Here is an 11,775-nt window from a genome sequence, read left to right as displayed (position 1 = left end):
CATCAAAAATAAACCGGATGCTCAAATGCTCTGCATCATTTTGCCACACTGAGCAGCACCTAGAACATTCTTGGTGCTAGGTTTGTTTGCCTATGCACACAATTGTGGACGTATCCCACCCCCACCCCCATTCCGACTCCACCCAGGAGACTATTGTGCCTTTTGTGGTGTTGGCCCATTTCTCATCAAAAAACAAGTTGTGCAAAGAAATTCAATGGGATTAGACTGTTGAAACGGCCTGCTATTTGATTAAGGTCCCCTTTCCTTATGAGAATTGTTTGTTCTCTTTTTGTCAAGCTAGGTGTGGAAGGCAGGGTCAAGATAAATATCAGGTGTAGATCCACCCCACACATCCTTTCTTGGCTGGAGGAGGCATAGAAGGCACCTGAAATATGCTTAAGACACTGCAGTTCCAGGGCAAAGAAGCAGCCAGGATGGAAACTATATCTGTTTTCCTTCTGCTGGCGGTGGGTAAGTAGGAGACTCAGAAGCCAGCTCTTTGCTTTGGGCTGTTTTCTCCATGAATGGCAAATCAAGCCTCATCTTAACTTATTGTAAAAGTAGGTTCAATTTTGGGTTGACTTGACCTGGCAGGAGTCTACTACAGCTACCTTCACAATGCATGAAGGAGTTTTAAAAGTTTGTTGTTTCATTCAACGTTTCTGCCGTACTTTTCAGTTAAAAATAGACAAGGTGACTTATAACTATCAATGTATTTTTAGAAGAACAATTTTACAAAAAGGAAATGCAGCAATTGTGGAAGTGGCTGGGGGTGGGGTGGGGATATTGTACAAAATCAGGAGTACAGAAACCAAGTTGTGAAGGACTTTTTCAGCCCGGTGGGCCAATTTCTTGGCTCCCCCGCTCCTGGTGGGCCACTTTGACAGGTGGAATGCATGACAGACACCTAAGGTCACCAAAATGTCCAGTGAGACATTTCTTCCTTTGCAGTGTGGTGGAGCAGTTGATCCCAGTGGGGCTCAACCACCCAGTGGGTCTAGAAGCTGGCAGGGATCATCTCCACTCCAGAGCTCTGATCAGAAGCTCCCGAGTGTGGAACCAATCCAAAGTTGGCCTTGCAATTGGAGCCAGACTTAAAAGGACTTGAATACAAGCCCTGCTTTTCATGGAACTATTGGGAACACATTTCAAGTCTCCTGGTTGTTCTTTCCTATCTGCCTCTTTACTTGCCCCACCCGCAGGGGGCCAAGGTGTCTTTAGCCTCCTTAAAATCTCTGGGCAAGGGGCTGGGCCTTCTCAATGTCTGTCAGCCTTCCTGACTGCTGACTTTCTCCACGACCCCAGAGCACCAGTGCTGCATGGAAAGGCACGTTGTGCTCATCAGCAGGATTGATCCAAGGTGCTGGACTTTCGGCACTCTGGCGTGATCCTGCTGACGAGCCCATCCAGTTTTGTGTCTCAGATCAAATCATTTGATAAAGGTAGGTCTTCTTCAAACCCTGTGAAGGATGGGGCTCTGCTTATCATTTCATTTTATAGAGTCATAGAATTGAACCATTGGAAGGGACTGCGAGGGTCACCAGCTCCCTGCAACACAGGACTCTTTTTGTCCAATGTGGGGCTCAGATTTACAATCCCGAGATTAACAGTCTCATGCTATACAGACTGAGCTATCACTTCCAATACAACATCCCCAAAAGGTTTAACCACAAAAACATCATCAATAATAAATATATATATAAACACTATTTCAAAACCGTGGTAAGAATTTACAGGTACATTCTTACCACAAAATTAAGACAGGGTAGAAATAGCCATTGAAAAATCTTGCTGGCTGGGAAAGGGTCGAAAAGATAATTAACAACAGTATCTGATGGGAGTTCCAATAGGTAGGTGAAACTGCACTAAAGACCAATTCCTAACTATTATGGAATGGGCTTCCTGGTGAGATAATATTTGCAAAGGCCCTCTCCTGCAAAGTACAGAGGCCAATTTGGGTATATAAGGGGTGAGGCAATGTTTTAGGTATCTGAATCATATGTCCCACAGTTGCGAAGTACACTGAAAATGTTCTCTTGCCAGCCATGGTAGCTTGGGCTTCACTGATTTGTTACAGGGTATACGTGTGGCTAGATGGCTGCGTTGTCTTCTGGCAAGCTTTGGATGAGATAGCATATTCAGTAGTGGGGGCATCAATCTTATTGCTACTGTTTACCAGCAGAGAGAGGAAGAGGAGGAACAGGGGGGCAGAAAGGTCAGGGTGGTGGAAATGCACCAGCAGACGCACAGTACAATCTAGATAGCATTGGGGCGCTCTCTCTCTCTCTCTCTCTCTCTCTCTCTCTCTCTCTCTTGCTGCCACATCACCCTGTTGACTTAGTTTGTGGTCAACTAAGACACCCTAGATCAAATCTCGATTTGAAACTCAATGGAACACTTCTGGAATCTGCATAAAAAACTCTTGTCTCTCCCTGTGTATGCCTGTAAACATGAAACAGATCTGATGGTTTCTCTCTTGCTGCTCTTTAGGGTCAACCCTGACCTCTCCAGCCGATGCCTCCAATGGTAAGATCTACTTGACTCGTGAGCCTGAATTTGGGCTGAGGAATTGCCTTGAACAAATGAATGGCAGTGCACTTATAAAACATTCAGGCATTACTCCACCAAACATTGCGAGAATGTGTGGTGGAGGATTCCAGGCACCTTAAGACCTCCACTCCCACTGATTCCACCCCCAATTCCCATGTTCAGTGGGAAGGTTTGAAGGAGAATTTTGCAGGCTTCCTGATCCTGGGGGAGATGTATAAAGGACACATTCAGGTTGTATGCATGCTGTATGTTAAAGCACATGGTTTCCCCCCAAGAATCCTGGGAACGGCAGTTCACTCCCTTGCAGGGCTATTTCCCAGCACCCTTAACAAACCATAGTTCCCAAGATCCTTTGGGAGACGTTTGTGCGCTTTATGCAGCCTCAGACCCAGATAGAGGGAGGAGAGGCTGGCCAAACACATAGCCCTCCCTCCTCCCCAAGGGGCCTTCTGTAAAATGAGTTGCTGGCTTGGGCTCTAACAAGATGCTCCCTTCTCCTCTAGAATCATTGATGTACCCTTATGGGACTGCACAGGGTGACACAAAGAACCCCAAGTCAGATGATGGGACATCTACAAAGATCATCACTGCAGTGCCCTTCAGCTTCTATGGCAAAAAGTACAGCTCACTCTACGTACGTAATGCCTGGCCAAAGCCCCAGTCTACATGTTTCTTGACTAGAAGGGCAGGTGGTACAGAACTCTGCTCACCTGTCATTGAGATCTAGCAGGCTGCCTTGTACTGGCCCATCTTCAGTCTTGCTATCTAATCTAGTTGTCCATCTGTGCATCCATCCATTGATGGTTCCAGGTTTCAAGGAACCTTCGGCAAGGTTCTACCTCCTCACCATCACTGTTGCCACCTACTGATTCTCCTCATTTCTGAGGTCAGTGTTGGCAGGTGTTCAATCACACCAACAAGGGGTGCCAACTTGAATAAAATATTGGGGGGAGGGAGTAAGCCCCATCCTGCATGATAAATCACATGATGTCACATACACACACACACCATTTGAATGGCAATGTCCATCAATTTTGGGGGACACGGGTGGCGCTGTGGGTAAAACCTCAGTGCCTAGGACTTGCCGATCGTATGGTCGGCGGTTCAAATCCCCGCGGCGGGGTGAGCTCCCGTCTTTCGGTCCCAACTCCTGCCCACCTAGCAGTTCAAAAGCACCCCTAAGTGCAAGTAGATAAATAGGTAGCGCTTTATAGCGGGAAGGTAAACGGCGTTTCCGTGTGCTGCGCTGGCTCGCCAGAGCAGCTTCGTCACACTGGCCACATGACCTGGAAGTGTCTCCGGACAGCGCTGGCCCTCGGCCTCTTAAGTGAGATGGGCGCACAACCCTAGAGTCGGACATGACTGGCCCGCACTGGCAGGGGTACCTTTACCTTTACCTAAGCCCCTCAAATATTTTAATGGGGGGCTGAAGGGACCTCAGCTTCTAGGAGTTGCCTCGTATGATGCCAACCCTATATCTCTCAGTCTACCTACCTGCTGTCATTCACACCTGTATCTGTCTCCTTTCTTCAGGTCAACAACAACGGGGTGGTCTCCTTTGGTGTGAATGTCTCACAGTACACACCCGACCCTTTCCCACTGGATTTAGGGTCACCCTTTGTCGCCCCCTATTGGGGGGATGTTGACAATACTAGAGGCGGGGATGTCCTCTGGAGACAGACTCAGGACTCTGCAGTGCTTAGCCGCTGTACTGCAGACATCAACCAGTACTTCCCAGAGATGTCTTTCACGGCTGTCTGGGCCTTGGTTGCTACCTGGGACCGTGTCGCCTACTTTGGAAGTGCTTCAAAAAAGGTAGGCCTCTCTCTGACCTATAGTAGCCAGCTGCAGGAGATGATAGGGCCCTGGGTGGCGCAGAAAAGGGACTTTCAGCAGATGAAACTTGCAAGGGCAGCACTTGCCAAAAATGCCTCTACTCTCCCTGACCACTCAGCATTGTCCCACCACCATCCCTCTGACCCTTTTCGCCTTGGGGGTTCCCCATCTGGTGCCTCCCACCATTCCTCTGCATCCAGCCAGTCCATGACACAGCCACACAAAAGTCAGAGGTTTGTAACATTCAGTCCCCGGGTCTGAGGTTCCTCCCCTGCCCTAACCCTTAATATGCAATGTGAAAATGTGGTAACAAGAGGAACCGATGGGGAACCTGTTGTTGGACTCCAGCCACCATCATCTACAACCAGTGTGGTCAATGGGGCGGCAACATCTGGAAAACCACAGGTTCCTCTGTCCCTAATCTACCGGTAGATGATTTCCCTATCACTCTTGATGAAGAAGACTTCCCCATGTAGCCCTCCTACTTTGTGTGCCCCAGAGACAGAGCAGCATCTCTTTGTGCTGTCCGTAGCTCCACAGTCCCATGTCTCTTTTCTTTCTGCTGCAGACCAACACTTTCCAGGCTGTCTTGACCACCAATAACGAAATCGCTTTCATCATTTTGAATTATGCCGACATCCAGTGGACAACCGGGATAGCAAGCGGTGGGCATCCCAGGACAGGCCTTGGGGGAACCCCTGCACAGGTATTTGATCTGAATAGGAACACTGAGGGAATCTAACCTTTGCAGATTCCGATATGAAACTGACCTGGTCTCTGACCTCCCAGACCAACATGTGGGTCAGAACATCCTTTGGGTTTCATGCTTCTCCAGAGCTTTTGGCCAAAACCAAAAGTATCAAAATACAGTGGTACCTCGGGTTAAGAACTTAATTGGTTCCGGAGGTCCGTTCTTAACCTGAAACTGTTTTTAACCTGAAGCACCACTTTAGCTAATGGGGGCTCCTGCTGCCGCTACACAATTTCTGTTCTCATCCTGAAGCAAAGTTCTTAACCCGAGGTGCTATTTCTGGGTTAGCGGAGTCTGTAACCTGAAACGTCTGTAACCCGAGGTACCACTGTATATGTTTTAAATTGAGATTAAAACAAAACAAAACCACATTTGTTTTGTGAGAAAAGGTGTTTGGGATACTCATTATGGGTTGTGTCCAATGTTCTCTGTCTGCACAAGCAGGTGGGCAAGTTTTCATTCTGTGCAATGGAGGACTCCGCAACACAAGGGAGAACTCCAGTGAAACAGTTGCGTTAGTGAGAACTTGTTGCTCAATAAAACTACCAGCAACTTGCTTCTGTGTTCTCTTGTGCAACAACTTCCCGCTGCTGCAGAATATTTTGCCAGGGGAACAAGTATACAGCCAAGTGACTTTGACTTGGATACAACCCTTAAGTATTAATGGGGGGGACAGTTCCCCCCTTTTTTCTTAATGGACAGATTAAGAGCTCATCCGCATTCCTGCTTCTCCCATGCCTAGGAAGCATGGGTCTGAGCTGTTTTCTGCTTATCTCACATTTTCTAGGCATGCGTCCAAGTGGTAGTGCCTTTGCCCCAAAGCTTTCCCGCCCCCTGTATTTAGCACTAAATCAGAACAAACACCAATCCATGGGAAACCTGCCATTTGTTCCAATTCAGAAGTGGAGTAAACGGAGGTGTGGCTAAGCCCTTAGCGTTTAACTTTAGAATCATAGAATTGTAGAGTTGGAAGGGACCCAACTCCCTGCAAAGGATGCTTCGCCATGATATCCAGATATGCTTTGTATGCATCTGAGCCGATTCTGCTCTTAAGCAGGCCTGGCTTTGTAAGCGATCAGATGGGAGAAACCACCTGCAGATGATGGGTATAAGCTGCCTTGCTGAAATCAGAAACAGCAGGCTATCCATGTACAGAGTTAAACTGCCATGTGAACAGTCCAACAGATCAATATTTCCATCCAGAGTGATTTCATGAAAGTCGAAATTGTACTGTAAGGTGCAATGCATAACCTACAGCAGCTTTCCGCCAACTTGGTGTCCTCCGCATGCCACTAGACTACAGCTCCCATCATCCCTGATCACTGGCCATGTGGCCTGGGGCTGATGGGAGTTGCGATCCAAAAGCAGCTGGAGGGCACCAGGTTAAGGAAGGCTGTCTTAAAATACTATCTGAATGTCAGCCCATTAACTCACTAACTGGAAAGAAATTGGAGGTGTTATTGTATTTTTGTTCCAGTTATATCAGCAGTTATGGCAAAGATTGGCCCAGCACTAATTGCTGATATCTGGGGGGCGGGTCCTGGATTTTCATTGTGATGGGTTTTTTGGGCAGGGAGGGGTCTGCACTGCCAGGGCTTTACTTTTCCTGTGCTAAGTCCAATAACTATTTTGCACCCCAAATGCGGTGGCAATGAACTTGGATTCCACAACCCAAATTTAATTACGCAGAATGAGGGAAATTGCATGCTCCTCTTATCGATGAATGGGACACGGGTGGCGCTGTGAGTTAAACCATGGAGCCTAGGACTTGCCGATCACAAGGTTGGCAGTTCAAATCCCTGCAACAGGGTGAGCTCCTGTTGCTCGGTCCCTGCTCCTGCCAACCTAGCAGTTTGAAAGCACGTCAAAGTGCAAGTAGATAAATAGGTACCACTCCAGCGGGAAGGTAAATGGTGTTTCCATGCACTGCTCTGGATCTCCAGAAGCAGCTTAGTCATGCTGGCCACATGACCCGGAAGCTGTACACCGGCTCCCTTGGCCAATAAAGCAAGATGAGCGCCGCAACCCCAGAGTCGGTCACAACTGGACCTAATGGTCAGGGGTCCCTTTACCTTTACCTTATCCATGAATTTATTCTGAAGGTTTTGCTTTTTCATTTATTCTGCTTCTGCAACTCGAAGGAGGAACAAGGAACAAGGGCATGGCATTTCTGACCTCTGATCGCTGGAAATCTGATTCATTAATGCTTCTAGATTCTGAAATGTGCAAAGCTTTGCTTGAACAATTTCAGGAAGCAGGCATCGAACAATAAGGGAAGTTGAGGGTTTGCTTGTGGTGTTTCTATGTTTTCTAAATGAAAGCTGAAATTCTCAGTAACCGAATTCTGCAGCTAGTTCCATATTCCTGTGGCTATAACGTGCTTTAGGGCTATTTCACAGCAATCACACAATCACATCTGGCTATTGCTAAATCAGCTTTCAGTTGCCAGTGCAAAAACAAACAAACCTAAAAACCCACTCTTGAAGATTCTGCTGCAGTTATTCCACCGTCACACAGATATTTGCCCTGATCTGGAGCCTGGGTGGTTCTTATTTACAGATATGTCCTGCCCTTCTTCCAAGCTGCTCAACATGACATTCCAGAATCTCTATCCCTGTTTGAGGCAGTGATGGCCACCAGCTTTGATGGCTTTCAAAGAGTGTCTAATCCTCACTCTTTTGAGGACCTCTCAATAATTGTTAAAAAAAAATTCAGGGGGCGAGGGAGGCCAGTCGTGTCTCCTCCTCCTTCTCCTTTTTTAAAAGAAATTTTATTTTTCAATTTCTGAAATTGTTAACAATCATACAAATTAAATAAGTTTTCCAATAAAAACACATCGTTTGACTTCCCTCCCCACTCCTTCTGTGGTTTCTTATGCTTTAATTTTCATTACTGCACCTCCCAATTAATTCTATTTATTAGTTACTCCTTGTGTTTTCCTTAACAAATATATCCACCCCCATTGTTCTGCCCGGACACTGAGGTCCAGTGCCCAGGGCCTTCTGGTAGTTCTCTCGCTATGAGAAGCCAAGTTACAGGGAACCAGGCAGAGGGCCTTCTCGGTAGTGGCACCCGCCCTGTGGAACGCCCTCAGACTTTTTAAAGACATGTGAAGGTAGCCCTGTTTAGGGAAGCTTTTAATGTTTAATAGGTTATTGTATTTTAATATTCTGTTAGAAGCTGTCTAGAGTGGCTGGAGAAACCCAGCCAGATGGGCGGGGTATAAATAATAAATTATTATTATATATTATTATTATTTAACAGTTGTTTTAGATTAATGAGCTTAGTTGTTTATCAGATAGTCCATGAATCTTCCCCATTCTTTATTAAAAGTTGTTTCTCCGTGGTTTCCTATTCTTCCAGTAAATTTTGTTATTTCAGCATAATCCATTAATTTAATCTGCCACTCCTCTTTGGTTGGGACTCTTCTACTCCTGCTGCGGAGGAGGAGGAGGAGAAGGAGGGAGGAAGCAGCCCGCAGCCAGTGGCGGCAGTCGGAAGAGGAGGAGGAGGCTGAGCACCAGAGAGGAGGAGCCACTGGCCAATGAGGCCGCACTGCTGCCACATTCGGCTCCACCTCCTAGCTCCTCCCAACATCCTGACATCACATGCATGCGTCATCGCCCCCCTCCAAATCTCCTTCACAAGTTGGCGTCTGATGGAGAGCAAAGCCATCAGCAACTCTCCTAAGCCTGATGGCTATTTTCTACCTCCACTTCTTGACATCTGGTTGGCCAGTGTGATAACATTTTGCTGGACTTGATGAGCCACTGACCTTACATTCTTGTGCATACGGGTAGTACGTCTGAGCCGTGAGGCGGGGAAAAGGCAACGGCAGGGGGTAAACCCAACATTTTAAAAAATATATATACATTTGGTTTTTCAACTTAAATTTTTACAAAAATATATCAAACATCAATCATAAAAACAAGATTCCAAGGAATCTCCTGGACTTACATCCTCCCCTTGGTGGGTCCTATTATTAATCATTTCCTCCCACATCTTTTATGATAATCCAAATCTTTTACCTCTCCATTATGTGCAGCATTCAATCTTAAACTACAAGTGATATTCCAATCCTATTAACAACTTTAACTGTTTACAATGGTCTTTAAGATAAGTTATAAATTTTCCCAATTTCTTATTGAATTTTTCGTCTTCCTGATTTCTGACTCCTCCAGTCATTTTAGCCATTTCAGCATAGTCCATTAACTTCATCTACCATTCTTCTCTGGTAGGAACTTTATCTTCTTTCCATCTCTGGGCCAGTAACATCCTCACAGCCATGGCCACATACATAAAAAGCCTTTTCTGCTCCTTTGGGCTTTCAGCACCTAGAATTCCTAAAAGGAAGGCTTCAGGCTTTTTTAACAAAGGTTATTTTAAATATTTTTTTTCAACTCATTATATACCGTTTCCCAAAATCCTTTTGCTGCCTTACAATTCCACCACATATGATAAAAGGTGCTTTCTTTTTCCTTACATTTCCAGCAATGTTTTATACATTTTTGCGAATTTACTAGGAGTTAAAGTCCATGTTTTACACATTTTTGTGAATTTACTAGGAGTTAAAGTCAACCAAACATTTCCACACATACATGAATATGCAGAAAGGGATGTTTCCTATGCTGTGGGGCTGGACACTACATTGCTTTTCTCCTTTCTTCACTCCCTAGGCTGGATTTGACAGTGGAGACAAGAAAAACTTTTACAACATCCCAGCATCACGTACCCCCAGTGTCCTCAATATCACACAAACCACCAACGTGCAGTTTACAGGGCGATGGGTGTTCCAAGTGGATGAGATTGTGATTGGAGACACAACGGAGAAGAGCAAATGCTTGGAGTAAGTGCCAGCAGACCCCTGTCCTTTGAGAGGGGTGGTTTTTGTTGGGATTGTTTTAATAATACTTATATTACATCAGGGCCAGATACAGGTTTGATGAGGCCCTAAGCTACTGAAGGTAATGGGGCCCTTTATATGTCCAGTTGTCCTTTGTCAACAAATTGTCGCTGTTTTTTTTTTTGTTTGTTGAATATATGCTATATGGTAATTTGTGGACCTAATAGGTATCTAAAGCCATTTGCACATAACAAAATTTATCAAAGTAATTGTTGAACTGAAATACAATTAAGAAAAAGCATTTTAATAGTGAAATACAATTAAGAAGTATGTTAACAGTGAAATAATTATTAAGCTCTAACTTAAAATGATTTTTTTATTCATAACAAACTTAATAATGCAAACACACTGGCATTTGACAATAACAAAAGTTCCTTTAGAAACTCAGTTTACAAAGACTCATAATCTAGTCTCTAGAAACTTGCTATAACATGAAATAATAATAGGTGTAAATATATGATGCAAACTACTAATAATTATAAATAGCAGAATGTAGGCACCCTATATATAGAAATGATAAAACCAGTGACATTTTAGGGAGCAGGCTAGCAGGCGGGGCCCATTACTTACATCATAGGAGCCTACACAACACAAAACACTGTTGCTGTGTGTAGATTTTATTTTATTGGTTTTTTTATCTTATATTTTGGAAATGGACATCCAGGTTTTTTTTCCTTTACTTTTTTGGGGGGTCCCCAAGAGAGTGGGGCCCTAAGCTATAGCTTGTTTAGCTTATACATAAATCCGGCACTGTATTACATTTTTTAAAAGATCCCTACACACGTGCCCTGTTCTTTATGGACAAGGATACTGGAAGCTGCCTCTGCTGGTGACATGCTCATTCTAGGCTTGTGCTTTAATCTTCCAAGCTGTCACAATGTTCCCTTAATAATGTGTGGGTGGAGATGTGGCAGAGGCTGTTAAGAAAAAAATAGCAAGTTGCTAAGACGGGCAGGAGTAGGGATCTGCTTTTCAGTACAAATGTTTCTGTCTCTTTTCACTAGATGAGACCACCTGCTGCTCAAGAGAGCCCCCTCCTCATCCACCCGTGTCAAGACAGGATGTACTCAAATCTTTGCAAAGATCCCTCTGCTGCCCCCTATAGGCTTGGAGCCATGGCTGATTATGGCGTACCAATAAAATGGCTGTGCTCTCGTTGCTACTCTCCTTTGTCTGTTCCCTGAGTGACTGGAGCTGAACGTGCTTTATGAAGTCAAGAAATGCAGGAGTGTGTGTGTGCATGCGTGTGTGCATGTGCGCCTTTGATGAACAGAGGGTGTTGAGGCTTAATCTTACATGAAAGCCATGCCTTCTGAACCTTGACCCCCTTCACTGTCACAGTGGAAAGCAAAGACTCTTCTGGCAGTGCCCCAATGCCTCAAGCAGCAGCAGCAGAAATCCAGACCATGGCACTTTCCTCTCGACATTGCTGCTTTCCCCTGTGGTGGGGAAGCTGCACCTGTTGAGCTTCTGCCTATCATGCAGAGCAGACAACGCCAGTTGGGGTGTGAAAGACCCAGTTCCTTCCAGGTTATGAACTCTGGCTTTGAAAACTGGTTCCAGGTGCTGAGTCAGCCCCACCAGCATCCGCAAACTCAAATCATTGTGCTCCAGCTGAATTGGATGTGTGACCTCTGTGTGTGTTTTAAAGTCACCAATGTGCTAACATTTACATTGCAGAGCATGTAAAGATTAAGCAGGATGTACAACCGCTGTGCAAAGACCAGAGACGAGG

General features: G+C 45.3%; 1 protein-coding gene across 1 annotated transcript; it reads left to right on the top strand.

Annotated features, from left to right (window-relative positions):
• Positions 1-347: 347 nt before the first annotated feature.
• Positions 348-11,198, top strand: LOC308484356 (sushi, nidogen and EGF-like domain-containing protein 1). The gene is made up of 7 exons (XM_081019250.1): positions 348-471; positions 2,491-2,526; positions 3,054-3,184; positions 4,084-4,365; positions 4,955-5,092; positions 9,814-9,983; positions 11,045-11,198. Exons 1-7 carry the CDS (start codon positions 393-395, stop codon positions 11,046-11,048), a joined length of 840 nt encoding a protein of 279 aa, XP_080875376.1. The 5' UTR covers positions 348-392; the 3' UTR covers positions 11,049-11,198.
• The last annotated feature ends 577 nt before the right edge of the window (positions 11,199-11,775 follow it).

This window comes from Podarcis pityusensis (genome assembly GCF_964106645.2).
Source record: "Podarcis pityusensis genome assembly, chromosome: 8".
NCBI classification, from domain to species: Eukaryota; Metazoa; Chordata; class Lepidosauria; order Squamata; family Lacertidae; genus Podarcis; species Podarcis pityusensis.
This window is presented reverse-complemented; position numbering and strand designations above follow the sequence as displayed.